The sequence below is a fragment of the Delphinapterus leucas genome, chromosome 17, assembly GCF_059928025.1.
Source record: "Delphinapterus leucas isolate spDelLeu-1000000601 "Yukka" chromosome 17, BTC_Dleu_Yukka2, whole genome shotgun sequence".
Taxonomy (NCBI): domain Eukaryota; kingdom Metazoa; phylum Chordata; class Mammalia; order Artiodactyla; family Monodontidae; genus Delphinapterus; species Delphinapterus leucas.
This window is the reverse complement of record NC_143145.1, coordinates 40,059,781-40,075,385: the sequence shown is the minus strand read 5'-3', so window position 1 is coordinate 40,075,385 and position 15,605 is coordinate 40,059,781. Positions and strand designations below refer to the sequence as shown.

Genomic DNA, 15,605 nt, shown 5'->3' with positions numbered 1-15,605 from the left:
GGATTAATCTCCAAAATTTACAAGCAGCTCATGCAGCTCAATAACAAAAAAACAAACAACCCAATCCAAAAATGGGCAGAAGACCTAAATAGACATTTCTCCAAAGAAGATATACAGAATGCCAACAAACACATGAAAGAATGCTCAACATCATTAATCATTAGAGAAATGCAAATCAAAACTACAATGAGATATCATCTCACACCAGTCAGAATGGCCATCATCAAAAAATCTAGAAACAATAAATGCTGGAGAGGGTGTGGAGAAAAGGGAACACTCTTGCACTGCTGGTGGGAATGTGAATTGGTTCAGCCACTATGGAGAACAGTATGGAGGTTCCTTAAAAAACTACAAATAGAATTACCATATGACCCAGCAATCCCACTACTGGGCATATACCCTGAGAAAACCAAAATTCAAAAAGAGTCATGTACCAAAATGTTCATTGCAGCTGTATTTACAATAGCCCGGAGATGGAAACAACCTAAGCGCCCATCATCGGATGAATGGATAAAGAAGATGTGGCACATATATACAATGGAATATTACTCAGCCTTAAAAAGAAACGAAATTGAGCTATTTGTAATGAGATGGATAGACCTAGAGTCTGTCATACAGAGTGAAGTAAGTCAGAAAGAAGAAGACAAATACCGTATGCTAACACATATATATGGAATTTAAGGGGAAAAAAAATGTCATGAAGAACCTAGGGGTAAGACAGGAATAAAGACGCAGACCTACTGGAGAACGGACTTGAGGATATGGGGAGGGGGAAGGGTGAGCTTTGACAGGGCGAGAGAGAGTCATGGACATATACACACTAACAAACGTAGTAAGGTAGATAGCTAGGGGGAAGCAGCCGCAAGGCACAGGGATATTAGCTCGGTGCTTTGTGACAGCCTGGAGGGGTGGGATAGGGAGAGTGGGAGGGAGGGAGACGCAAGAGGGAAGACATATGGGAACATATGTATATGTATAACTGATTCACTTTGTTATAAAGCAGAAACTAACACACCATTGTAAAGCAATTATACCCCAATAAAGATGTTTAAAAAAAAAAAAAAAAAGAATTGGACACATAATTCTCCATTCATTTCTCAAGTGTCAAGAGAGAATTGAGTTTAAAGGCTCCAATTCCCTTGCAGGTTACCCTGTTGATCTAGATGAATTAGTATTCAACACAGCTTTGGGAAAATCTCAGATGATCTGCAGGTTTGCAAATTGTTCAGACTCATAATGAAATCCCAGGCTGAGGAAATCACTAAGCAGTTCGTGAGCATGAGCTTTTCCCCGGATGTCTGGACATCTTGGATCAATTCTGTCACTGGCTTCTTTGCCTCTAGACATTCAAGGGCTGCTTGAGAAAGTCACATACGCACCAACTTGGTGCCGCTGCAAACTCATGGCCTCCAACCGTAGCCGGGCCTTCAGTGAGGCCTCCTGCTTCTGCTATGTGTCCTCAGTCACTTCCTCTCCCAAACGGTCTCCACCGACATCCTCCCGTTCTCCATTTTCTCCCTCACTCAGGAAGGGCGGTCCATCATCCATCCTTTCCCACTCTCCCTTTTGGATACAACAGGGTATGTGTCTCTCTTCTTATCCATGGCTATGTTCTGGGTCCTGTACCCTTCCACACCCTCAAGCACCTCAAACTGACCATTATAGTTTCTATTCTATAGCTTCAGTCCTTTCTCTTCCTTAAAATGTTTCCCTTCAGAATATAAAATATTCTCAAGTCTTTAGCATTAAAAAAAAAATGTACACACCTTTACGTGACTCCGTGCCCTTCCAGCTCTTTTCTTTGCAGCCAAGCTTGTCTCCTCACATTCATTCCTTTTCACACTACAGTCTGAATTCCACCTGGGACAGTCCACCAAGGCTGCCCTTCCCAGGATTCAATGGTTCTTCTTTTGCCCAAATTGAACAGACCCATGCTAGTCCTTTCCTTACTTGATTTTTCTGAAGCATTGACACTGTTGAGCACTACCCACATCTTGAAACTGTTTACTTCCTTAGCTTCTATGCACTTCTCTTTCCTAGTTTTTGTACCTCCTTTTCCCCATTCCTTTTCAAGTCCCTCTCCTTGTGCTGGTCTCTTCAGTGTTAGTATGTATAAGGTATCATCCTTAGACTCTTCTTATTCAGGTCACTCTTCCTAGAAGATAACTCTATAGATCCCCAAATCTATATCTCCAGGTGTTAAAATCCATGTAGCCAACATTACCACTTGGATGCCCTCTGGGTAGTTAAACTCAACATGCCCCAAACTGAACTTCTATCTCACTCTCACTGCAACACATCTCTAGGAAGAGCAGAGTATCATCCTAGTCACTCAGACCTGCAAGCTTTGCACCGACGTAGATCTCTCTTCCTCATTCATCGCTCTCCATTCGGTCAATCCCCAAGATATGCCAGTTCAACCTAAATATAGCCTCTTCTCTGCTCATTGTGCTTTAAGTTAAGGTATTCAAGTTTCTCATTACTACATTGTTTCTACCTAGTTTCTAAAATGTGGCTTCTCGGGCTTCCCTGGTGGCGCAGTGGTTGAGAGTCCGCCTGCCGATGCAGGGGACACGGGTTCGTGCCCCGGTCCGGGAAGATCCCACATGCCGCGGAGCGGCTGGGCCCGTGAGCCATGGCCGCTGAGCTTGCGCGTCCGGAGCCTGTGCTCCGCAACGGGAGAGGCCACAACAGTGAGAGGCCCACATACCACAAAAAAAAAAACCAAAGACCATCAACAATTTTCTAGTGAAATTCTTCTTGTGGTGGTAATAATTACATTTATTGAATTATTACTATATGCTAGGCACTCTCTAAATGTTTTACATGTGTAATCTTATTATTAATCTCTTTTAATGGGTGAGGGAACTAAAGATGAGAGAGGAAAATACCTTAGCCAAGTGATACATCTTATAAGCAGTGAAATTTGGATTTGAACATACGGAATAGTAGTTCAGAGCACAAAAAGAAAGGGAAAATATTTTCCATACCCTGACACTAACCTTACTCCATCCTATTACTTTGTGAGAGAGATACCGGAAAGGTCAATTCAAATGTTTATTATATATCTAATTTGCGATTGAATTGGGTCTTTGAATAAAATACAGTTCTGCCCTCAAGTTTGCCACCTAGAAAGGTACATAAGATATGATACCACAATAGCTAGGAAAAATATTATAAATGGTAAACCTTACAAGTGATAATTGAAACCTGAGGAAGTTTAAGGAAAAGTCAGGGAAGTCTTTTTGGAAGCGGTGGCATTTGATATGTGCCTAAGTTAGGTCCTAATGGGTGGAGCTGTCCAAGGGGTGAAGAGTGGATGAGATTTAGAGGGTGGTTATAGGGAACAGACAACAGCCTCATATTACCTGTCTTTATGTCAGAGGAGTCAAACAAAGGCAAAAGGCTTCAGCAGAGTCTTTCCCCCTCCATGGAGGGGAAGAGGAGAATGTAGTCACTCATGGCTCAGGACCCCTTGGTTGCTGCCGTGCAGGCATCTGTGGAAGCAAGGAAATATGCCCCAGCAACTTTAAACTGACATCTGCTTCCCTCCCCCAGCTCAGTCCATTCGCACGTTAATTGGTCTGTCTGTGCCTGCTTCCCTAGACAATGAGGTGAGCTTCTTTTATTTTTAACATCTTTATTAGAGTATAATTGCTTTACAATAGTGTGTTAGTTTCTGCTTTATAACAAAGTGAATCGGTTATACATGTACATATGTTCCCATATCTCTTCCCTCTTGCGAATGGTATCTTAACATCCCGGGAGACACTTGAGCTATCCGGAGGCCTCAAATTTGAACCCTATGGTTCTAGTCTTGAGAAAGGTGTTGGTGCCCTTTTTCCAAGCTATCATGTTATGTCTCTTCTGCCCAGAAAGCAGCCCAGTGGGCTTGGCTCTTCTACTCCGTGGGCTTCTCAGGAGATCGCAAGGACTTTTACTCACTGAGTCTGATTTGTTGTTGTTGTTGTTTAGTAGAGAACTATTTTTTGGATGCATTTTCTTAGGGAAAAGAGTTAATGATCATAGGCAACCTGAAGCTGGTAGTGGCCAACTCTGACATGACTAATTGGTGAATGTCAACCTTAGACTCACTTCTTCTAATGTCTAAGTACACAAAGAATCATTTTGAAATGCCTTGCTTGCTATTTATTTGATGCCTTGCATATGGAAAATGTTTAAGAAATGGCATTTGTGATTCAGTGTGCACGTATACAAAAACGTACATAATTGTAATGTCTATTTTTGTAGCCCTACTCTCTGTCAGGAATCAGAGGATTCCAGGTCCCTATAACTAACACAGAATTCAATGGCCTTTTATTAGTCAGGGATGTAATGCTGGCAACTACAACAAACAACCCCAGCTCAGTGATTTAAAAAATAAACATGTCATTCTTGCTCGTGTCACAGCCCAGTGAAGATCAGTGTTTTTTGGAGGAGACATTGTGCACCACACAGTTATTCAGGTACTCAGACTCCTTCCATCTACTGGCCTCGCTGTGCCCCAAAGCCTCAGACCCTTGAAGTCCTCCACTGAAACCTCTGCATCTATTCAGAGAGAGGGAGAGAGGGAGAGAGAGAGAGAGAGGGAGAGAGAGAGAGAGGGAGAGAGAGAGAGAGGGATAGGGAGAGAGAGAGGGAGAGAGAGAGAGAGAGAGAGACAGAGAGAGAGACAGAGAGAGAGAGGGAAAAAGGGAGAAAGGAAAGGGGTTTGGAGCCAGGCCTGGAAGCAACACATTTCACCTATGCCCACATCCCTTTGCCCAGAGCAAGTTACATAGCCCTGTCTAGGTACAAGGAAGCTGGGAAATGTAGCCTTCTTATGTGTTCAGGAGAAAACTAAAGTGGTTTGGTGAACACATAACATTGTCTCTATCACAGTCTGTATCCTCTTCATCATTCTAGTTATTATGCATATTTTGAAAGTTTCAAAGTCTCCCTCCCCGACTCTCAGCTATCAATAGAACACTGGGAATACACAAATAATACCATTTTCCCAAATTTGCTCTACCTACTTTTTCCTTGATCATGGCTTTCTGCAGCTGCTTCTCATTTAGTTCAGTTCAAAAACATTAGTTAAGGTCTTACCATGAGCCAATCACTGACCTAGGTCCTGGGGAGTCCTTCACAAACAAGACAGTCTCTGCTCTCCAGATGCTCAGTCTGTTGGGGCCAGCCTTACCTTGTCATATCCTAACATCAACTCCAAAAGTCTTTCTCCAGTGCCTTTCTCCCTTTCAGACTGTTTCTAGGTCCTTCAGAGAGAAGACATAGTCCCCTCTCCACATCAGCTCTAGACAACAGCTCTTTACAGAAAGCCTACTTGTTCCTCCAGGGTTACTCTGTGTTTCAAAAGGTTCAGAAACCTTCTACAAGCATCCCTAGAATTAATTTTCAGAGATAAGGGTAGATAGCATAACCCAGTGCCATACGCCTACTTATTGCTAAGATTTTCTTTCGATTATGTCCTGAGGCATGATACAAATTCACTGTGTTCCCGGGCGCAAGGTGAGCTCTCACACTTATCTGAGTGGATCTGGCTGTCCCAGGGCGGGCATCACATGCCTCTGGAGGAAGCTTGCTCTAAGGTAGAAAGAAGAATTGACAGTAGCCCCAAGTTCCCCTTCTCATGTCCTCCCATAGGGAAAAAGGGGTATTTATGCAAATCAGGTCCCACAGACAGCCACTGGTATCTCAGGATTCCTCAAGGGAGACATGTATGTGTGTGTGTGTGTGTGTGTGTGTGTGTGTCTACAAAATTCAGAGAGAAATTTTGTGGAGGAGACTGCCTTAGGCTTTTAAATATGTTTCATTTAACACAGCAACCAAGTATCTTTTTAAACCACGTTTTACAAACATTCAAGATGCCAAATTTTCCAAGATGAATTCTCTGGAAGAAGTCCTAAAACTCCCTCTCTGATCACTTCCTATTAGACTTGGGAGGGAAAAGTGGTGTTGTTTGTTTGTTTGTTTAGTGGGTTCAACTCCACCCTTGTTCATTTTGGTTATAATAAGAAGTCTTAAAATATGTTTTTCTGAGCAAGTGGTTTCTCCTAGTGCTGAGCTCTCACCACCCCTGAAACGCTGTAAGAATACCTCTACTTGTCCTCAAGGAAAAGATCAAAGAAGAGAAAGACGTTAACCCTCTTAAACTGTTGTTCCCAAGTTTGGTGGAAATTCCCAGACATATCTCTGAGAAATAGATATTTGGATCTCGCTTTAGCATAGACAGAAAACCATCTCCAGGCAGTTTCCTTCTCAAGAATTCCTAAAGCCGCTTACTCAACAGTATTATAGATTCCCCGGAGTTAGAATGTTACTGGAGAATGGAGTGAGCCGGTATCTCAAGTGAGTTTGCTTGTCTAGTCCGCTGACATTAGCTGGCTATATACTTACATCACCAGGACACCACTTTATCTGTGATAAGCTATATAGCAGTGAAGCTACATTGCTCTTTCATGGACGTAGAGAAAACACAAGCACGGTTACTGTCGTAAAGGAGCTTAAAATCCAGATGTGAACCCTAGAAGCAGGAGCCCCAGTTGGAACGTAAACTCCGTGAGAGGCAGCCTTATTCACTGCTGAATCCCTAGGGCCTAAATAGTACTTGGCAATAGTGGATCCTCCTGGCTTATTTGTTAAATGAATGGAGATGAAACAGCATGGAGGAACACATCAACAAGTATTAAGAATATCAGAGCTGAAGGAGTTCAGCAAGAATAGCAAAGATATATGAAGATGGTAGAGTTGAGGAGAGCCATGAAGAATAATAGACTTCAAGTAGGTGCAGGAGACCAAGCCAGTAGAAGAGAAGAGAGAAGTAGTAGAAGAGGGAATTACCACAGTGCGGTGGGGAAATGGGCTTAACTCGGGTCAGAGAATCACATGGTGACGTGATAGAAACCAGGCCGACCGGGCATGGAAGTGTGGACTTTGTCACATCATTTGGGCTTCCGTCCTAGTTCTGCCATTTACTCAGTAACCTAATGTGATATCTACAATTTGGGAGTAATACTAAAAGACATGAAATAATATTAATATTTATTAGATATTAATAAATATAAATATTAAGACATTAATATTAAATAAAAATCAAGGAGATATGACAGGTGAAAAGTAAACTTGAGCTATTTAAAAGATGGTATTATTTTTGTTATTATTGATGAAAATAATGTTCTGGGTGGCCTTTTGATTCCGGGGGTTCTCTTGGAGTGGGAAAAATTGTTCATAGAAAGGCCCTAGGATGTGTGCCTGGGAAGAAATAGGTAAAAAAGATGAAATCTAGTGATTTCTTATTGAATAATTTCAAAATAGGACAAGTGAGAAAATTCTCTTAAGATTCCTAAGTAAGCTTTAGAAGTGATTGTAAAGTTAAATTTGTGTAGTTAATTTAAATTATTATGAATTGGATATATTCATTTCACAAAGTTATATGTGGGAAGTAAAGATCCATTCATTCACTGAGTAAGTGAAGGAACTTGATTAGAATAATACCCAATCACACTTGTATTGTTAAGGAATGTTAGCCAAAGCTTTATTGTTGTTAATTATTCTTGGCCTATATAACATTCCTTATCTTCAGAGAACTTGACAAACATTGATTTAACCTTCTTTTCAAATACATTCTCAAATTAAAGTCATTGTTTCTGAGTATGCCTAGAAGCAAAAAGTAAGATTCACTGGGTGTCAGTAAAAGAAACTATTGAAGACAGAAGTGAAAACTACGTGTTCATAGAGTAGAGATCGTTTCAGAGATGATGGCATTGTCTTAAAACAAATCTGGGCAGTTAAGCTCTGCCCACAGTTGATTGCGTGAAAGGTTTCAGCAAATGCGCGGCACTCCTCCAGCTCTCTTATTCTCACTCCAAAGCAGACATCACTAACCAATCACACATTCTTTCCAGCTGAGTCTTGGCTTGGCCAGTAATTCTCTTTGCCGTATAGGGTTCTAGAAGCCAGTACCAGTAGGTCAGAGCTGACACAGGCAAAACGGAAACTACTTACTATTCTGGAGTGAAGGATGGCTCTACAAAGTTTCAAATAAAGAAACCCCCTTATCACCCTCAATGGCCTGGAAGTGTGTAAGTGCATATGATTAAAATGCATAGATGCAGGACTGATAGGAAAGTCATCTCTCAACCTCCCTTCCCACATCTTGCTTTCTTCATTTCTTTGGCTCTTCTTTATTTATTCATTTGACTAATGATCCCCACCACCCAGCCCCCTCTGTTTACTGATGGCTCACCTTATACTGAGTGCTAAAGAGAGAAAAAAATGTAATAAGACCATTTCCTGCTTTGGAAGATACGGTGGGAGATTCGAGTGAAGACCAGAGCGATTTACGTTCAAAAGGAAGGTTGTGTGTGTTGCTGGTTTCATTCTATTCAGCATATAATGGAAGGTCAAGGCCGGCTGCTTTGCAACACTGACAATCAGTGTCCTTTCACTTGCCTCCTTTCACTCTCACTGTCAAGGATTCAGATTTTGGAGTTTTTATTAGGCACGTGGTTTGGGGGTCAGAAAAGGCGGAGTTCAGGTATTAGCTTGTGACTTGAGACACAAGCTGAACCTCTCTAAGCCTCAGCTTCCTCATCTTTAAAATGAGAAAATTAGAAATAGTTCTTCACTCTTTTTATGAGGACCGTGAGGCTAGATGGTCCAGTACGATGCCCAGGACTCTGCCTAGACATGGTCCGAGCTGAATAAACATTATCTATTATTAGATAACTATTATCACTAGGAATAAGTATTATCTACTATTGTATTATTATTATCACTGGTAATGCTTAGCGGACTGTGTCAGTTTCCTGTGGCCCCTGTAACAAATCGCCACAAACTTGGCTTAAAACGACACAAATTTGTTCTCTTACAATTTGGGGTGTTGCAAGTAAGAAATCAGTTCCATGGGGCTGAAGTTAAGGTGTTAGCAGGGATGGTTCCTTCTGGAGGGTGTGAGGGAAAACCCATTCCCTTACCTTTTTTGTCTCCTGCTACCTTGTGGCCCCTTCCTCCATCCTCAGAGTGTATCACTCTGATCTCTGCTTTCCTCACTACATTGTCATCTCCTCTGACTCCTTCTAGATCCCTCTTATAAGGACTCTTGTGATTACCTTGTATCCACCCAGATAATCCAGTATAATTTTCCCATCTTAAGATCCTTAATGGAATCACATCTGCAAAGTTCCCTTTTGCGGCATAAAGTAACATTCACAGGTTTGGCGGACTGGAATTGTGGACATCTTTGGGAGCCATTTTTCAACCTCCCACATTGACTGATCAGATTTGTGACCATCATGGTGATAATTTGCTTCAAATCTCTACGATGTAAAGTGGTGAGCATAAACTCTGGGGACATGAGCGTTTGAGATACTAACCAAACAAATCATTTAGAAATCTCAAGAGCTTTTTCTGAAACATCCATTCTCTCCTTCCACCTCTATCTTATCTCTACTTACTCAGGAAGGAAGAGGTAATTAAATTTGTAGAAGAGCAATGTGATCCTCAAACACAGATAGTCCTGGGTTCACCATCCAACTCTGCAACCTGGTGGCTGGCTGGGTTACCTTGGGAAAATTACGTGATTGCCCCCAAAGCATCCCCTGAGACAGGGATTTGAGTCAGGTAGTTTATTTGAAAGGTGATCCCCAGAAGCATGATGGGAAGTGATGAAATGAATCCAAGAATGGAAGGCAGCTAACAAGCAGCATGTCGTTGAGCAGGTCACTCCTGTGGGCCACTGGGTGAACCTCAGGGTCTGGGAGACAGTGTAGAACATGCCTCAGAGGTACCTAACCTGGGAGGAGGACGCTCTCCCCATGGCCAAGCGCTGATCCGGAGGCGTTATCCCCAGGACTCTCAGACTGCTGCACTCCCCTCCACTCCCTGGGAGAGTGTTGGCAGCAGGATGCCCACATCTAGTGAGGAATGCCGAGCCCCTTGGGGCTGTGAATGGGGCGTGACCTCTCTGAACTTCAGTCCCTCCTCTGAAGACTGAGGACAATAGTACTCACTTTGCAGGGATTTTGTGAAAATTAGCAATCACTTGTTAAAGTACCTAGCAGTATGCCCCTTACATAATAATTGCTCAATAACTGGTAGCTCTTAAACAGTGACGATATCAAATGTTTCCCTTTAGTTTCTGCTTATGAAATTCATTGGCACTTGAGAAGATCACTCAACATTTCCCAATTTTTTGTCTCTAAAATCAGGGAGGATGGTCAACTAAACAATCCATTGCATATTCCCAAGATTAATAATTCGATTCTTCACGGTTTGGTTTCCCGTGTCCTTTGACACTAGAATTTTCCTCTGGCCTCTGTGTTTGTGATTGTGAACTGACCTGGGCTGATGTGGCCATGTGTGACCCTTAGGTTCTTTTTGGTAAATCATGGTAGCCTCTGAAGAAGTTTCAATGTAAGAGTTTCCTACTTAGCTGACAGCTTCACTACTACATCATTCTTATGCCCTGGTGGAGCAAGTATGGGGACTGTCTCAAGTATTTCTGCCAATCCACATATGAATATAATGAATACTTTTAATTTCAATAATGAGAGCCCAGTTCTAACATTCATCATGCTACCTAACAGACTACTAATTTCGTCAATTAGAAAAAAAACACTTCTGACTTTCAGTATGTTAATTGGCATAGCACTGCTTGCTAATTGAGATACAGAAAACAGAAACCTGTGGGAGCTAATTGGCAAGACCACCCCCGCACCGTGCTTTCTTCATTAGAACGCAGCACATTCCAGCACCTGGTTACAGCTTAGCCTGAGGAATGGCCCGCAGAGTATCACATGGCACATGCTGATAATTTTTGTTTGTTTTGTAGTAAAATATACATAACATAAAACTCACCCTTTTAACCAGTTTTTTTTTTGTTTGCGGTACGCGGGCCTCTCACTGTTGTGGCCTCTCCTGTTGTGGAGCACAGGCTGCGGACGCGCAGGCTCAGCGGCCATGGCTCACGGGCCTAGCAGCTCCGCGGCATGTGGGATCTTCCCGGACCGGGACACGAACCCGCGTCCCCTGCATCGGCAGGCGGACTCTCAACCACTGCGCCACCAGGGAAGCCCATTAACCAGTTTTAAGTGTACTCTCCTGTGGCATTAAATGCGTTCACATTGTTACCCATCACCATGCCATCCATCTTCAGAACTTTTTCATCTTCTCAAACTAAATCTCTGAGCTCTGTACCCAGAAAACAATAACTCCCCATTCTCCCCTCCACCCAGAAATCACCATTCTACTTTCTGTCACGATGAATTTGACTATTCTACGTCTCTCATATACATGGAATCATACAATATTTTTCCTTTTGTGCCTGCATTATTTTACTTAGCATAATGTCTTCAAGGTTCATCCATGTTGTAGCATGTGTCAGAATTTCATTTCTTTTTAAGGCCAAATAACATTCCATTGTATGTATACACCACGTTTTATTTATTTGTTATCCATCAATGGACATCTGAGTTGGTTCCACCTTTTGGCTACTGTGAATAATGCTGCTATGAACACGGGTGTACAAACATATGCTGAAGTATTTTAAAGTAAACTAGAGACATGAAAATCTGTTGCTTTGACTAGGAACCTAAGGGACGAAACAGATAATACGAGGAAAATATTGCCTAATCCTTGGTATTACTGCAGCTTCGTAGGGCACTTTTAACTTCTTCGCTACCTTGGAAATACTGAAAGCGCTGGTTTTATAGATCTTCAAAATAAGATTTGGGAAGGAAACAGTTTGAAAATATTGATTTGGTATTATTATAAGACTGATTCTCTATTTCATCTCCAAAATAGCTTTTAAAATACCGTTCACGGAATAGTTATTTAATTTCCTATATGGTATGTTCATTCCACCAAAATCACATACATTTCCACAGCTATTTGGTAATTCTGCTTGGCTTCCAGGATACAATTGCATAAAACCTTATATTCCGTGACCTCAACGTTTTCATCAGTGATGCTGAAATGTACCTTCGTCTGCCTCACCATTGGGATGGTGCAGTACTTTATAGATTCGTATTAACCTTCCTCTGCAAGACCTTGCCTGTGGAGAGTCTCTGCCTTGAATTCTGATGATGGCCACAAATGAGCCGAGTTGGTTACATATTGGCAGAGATTGGAGACTCGGACTCCGTGCAGGAGGGATTATTTGTTTCCTTAATTTATATGTGTGAGGCCCTGTGCTTACTTCCAGGGCATGTCTGGCAGAGAGCCCCTGCCCAGACTTCTGGGTCTTTCTTTGATATGCTGGGAAAGTGGGCTTCCTATCGATGAGGTCCTGGTTCTACCCCTATCTCTCTTCCAGTGGTAGACTGCAAGGTCTTGGAAAGGTTGGCCTTGGACTTTGATCGTACATTCATTAACACATTTTTATTGACCACCTACTGTGTGTCAGGCACTCTGCTGGGTGTTTAGGTGACCTTGGTGAATGAAACAAAGTTCCCTGCTTTCCTGGTACTCAGATTCTGGAGCTGTTCTGATGGTAGCCACCAGCCACATGTGGCTACTTAAATAAAATATAAATTTAATTAAAATTAATTAAAATTAATTCAATTCTAAGTACATTTGAAATGCTCAATAGCCACATATGGCTGGTGGCTACTATACTGGACAGTGCAGATGTACATCATTTCCATCATGATGTAGGAAAGAGAAATATTAAATAAACTATGAACTGTTAGAAGGTAATAAGTGGTATGGAATAGAGAAAAGTAGAGACGTGTAAGGGGAATTAGGTGGATGGAGACAGGTTGTGGTATTAAACAGAGTGGTCAGGGTCAGTATTGCTAAGAAGGTGAGATTCAAACAGACTTGAAAGGGGTGCGAATGTTAGTTAAGCAGATAACGGAGAGGGAAGATTTCCACCAGACTGACCAGCCAGAGCAACATACTGAGTCAGGAACACACGTGACACATTCCAGGACCTGCAAGGAGACCAGAGTAGCTGAAGCTGAGTGAGCAAGGGAGGGAACGGTCAGAGGAGATCAGAGGATATCAGGGTCTAGAGAACATAGGGCTTTGAAGACTATTAATGACTGGCTTTTACTTTGCTTGAAATGGGCAAACCATTGCAGGACCTTGAGCAGAATGACGTGATCTGTCATCTTGGGATGGTATTGCACTGAGTAGACCGAAAGACAGACCTGTGAGAAAGCAATTGCCGTAGTCCAGGCAAGAGGTGATTGGAGCTTGGACCAGGGTCATGGCAGCAGTAGAAGTAGTGAGAAATGGTCATGCTTTGGATATATTTTAAACGTAGAGCCAATATGGTTTCCTGATAGATTGCAAGAGTAAAAGGTGATTCCAAAAGACTCCAAGGTTTTTGGCCTAAGCAATTGGAAGATGGAGTTGGCATGAAGTAGAATGTGGAAGGCTGTGACTAGAACAGGTTTGGGAAAGAAGACAGGAGTTTATTTTGGTACATGTGAAGTTTGAGATGCTTGTTAGACATCCAAGTGGAAATGTCAAGTACAGAGTATAAAACTAAGAAGGAGGTGTGGGTTGGAGAAACCAGTTGGGAATCATGAGCAATCTAGCCATGGGCTGGGTGGATCATAAGGGAGTGAGGATAGAGAAGAGAAGAGGTACTGAAACTGAGCCCTGGCAATTACAGCATTAAGAGTTTGGGATAAGATAAAAGAAGGAATCAGCATATATTTTCAATATATAAAATTTCTATATCAAGCTAGCAAACTATTAAATATGTTATTTCCATTATGTTGACAAATATGTATTTCGTAAGGACCTGGAAAGCCAGGTTCAGGTTTGGAATTCTTGGACTCTGGAGTTCCACGCCATAACTTGGTGGCACAGGGAAAGGGCCTGTGGCCCACACCCCTTCCCTTCCAGACCCCAGCTTTATCCCATACTATGAGGGGCTTTGTGTGCTTGCATGTCCAAGCTTTGTCCACACTCCCACAGAAACCATCTCTTGAATATCACCTGAGCCTAGGCGTGTGTAAGTTAGCAGCATGGTCTACCCTAAGGAAGATGGACTCAGAGAAGAGGACTGTGGACACTCTATGAGGGGCTAAGGTGTCTGTGTGGGCAGAGAATTCTGTGGTGCAGGGAGGGTACACAGAGACTGGTTTAGAAAGGGGGAACATCAGCTTTGGGTAAGCACTTCTTGGTCCAACAGACTTCTCACCCCATAGGGAAACCTGTGGCTGGGAAGGACCAGAACATAGCCTTTTAAGGCACAGAGCCAAGGGCAGGGACCCTCTCACTGGCTTTCTGAGCTGGTAGGGAAAGGAGTAGAGAAAAAGGTTTTTAAGATAGAGAAATAATGTTTATTTGCTCATGAGAACAATCTAATAGAGAGGGGGAAATAGATGATGTGGAAAAGAAAAGAATGACAAAAGCAATTCTCTGAGTAGGCAAAAGGGAAGAGGATCTAATGCCAAAATGTGGAAGCTGGCTTTGGGTGTAAGCTTGAATGGTCCTTCTATGGTAACAGGCAGGAAGACAGAGCACGTGAGTGCCGATGCTGGTGAGGAAGTAGATATGGGGGTGGGAGGTGTGGAAGTTCTCATCTCATTAACCAGCACTGGTTTCTAGAAGATCCCTGATTAAGAATGCCTTGCCAGAGTGCTGTTTCAGGTCAAAGTTGACTTTTGTTGTTGTTAATTTAATTTCTATTTAAGGACTCACTAACTATTCACTGTTTTCTTAGTGAATTAAAAATTCCAACCTTGTATAGCTCTTTCACTTGCAGAATTTCTCTGTGAGGAACTCAAGGCACAGAGAGGCAATATTTTGTCAAGAGATACACAGTTAATAAGTGGTAAAAACAATTCTGCTGCCATTTCCCTCTGACTCATGATATACCAAAAAGCTCCCACTGGCCTTTGGAATATATTTCTTGATGTAGGAGTCTGCAAGTCCCTAAATAAGAATTTTGATTTTTAAAGGCTTGAAGGAATTACTCCAATAAAAAAAAAATCAGTAAAGAACTGGAAAGATGAATAAGAACAAAACAACTTCTTTCTTCTCATAAATTTTATTTTTTAAGTGTCAAAACGTGCAGCTTCTTTTCAGACACTGAAACCTATGCTGCTTTGTGCCCTTCATCTAATGCAGTCACTCTCTGAGTAGTCAGGTGATTTCAGCAATTACTTTTGTGTACCCAAGTCCTACCCCTTCAGTGTGGGGAGGGGCACTGAAGTGAGGCTCCTCGTTTGTAAAATGAGAATGAAAACCACTTTCGTGTTGCTCATAGAGACTTGATTAAAATCAACTTTAAAACATACCCTGAAGGCATTTTCAACTTCATAGAATAAAAAGAGTTAAATATAATCAGTAACATATTATTTAAAACAGTACTTTGTAACCAAAGTTCAGGTCAACTTCTGCTTCACCTTTGCAGAGAGAACTTGTAAGTGGGAACATTCCACCACGTTTGCTCAAGGACTTCAGCTTTGGCTCAGTTTCCCTTTCCACGTGTCTTCTGCCATCATCCTTGGTGACTCCCCACTTCCAGTGCTGGATGGCGTCACCATTCAACCCATCCATCATTCGGAACTGCTTTCCTTCAAACATCATGAATCATAAAACCACCTTCGCTGATCAACACTGCCTTATCCTTGTCAAATTTCTTA

The 15,605-nt window shown here is 42.1% G+C and overlaps 1 protein-coding gene across 4 annotated transcripts in view; it reads left to right on the top strand.

The window, feature by feature from the left end:
• The window catches only part of CPQ (carboxypeptidase Q), a 475,775-nt gene that overhangs the window by 427,883 nt on the left and 32,287 nt on the right, over positions 1-15,605 (top strand). Inside the window, exon 9 of one of the 4 annotated variants that reach the window (XM_022584750.2) lies at positions 3,559-3,614. The exons of the other annotated variants lie outside the window; for them this stretch is intronic. Within the exon in view, the coding sequence (XP_022440458.1) occupies positions 3,559-3,614 (56 nt within the window). The remainder of the gene's footprint in view (positions 1-3,558; positions 3,615-15,605) is intronic. 4 annotated transcript variants of the gene reach the window in all.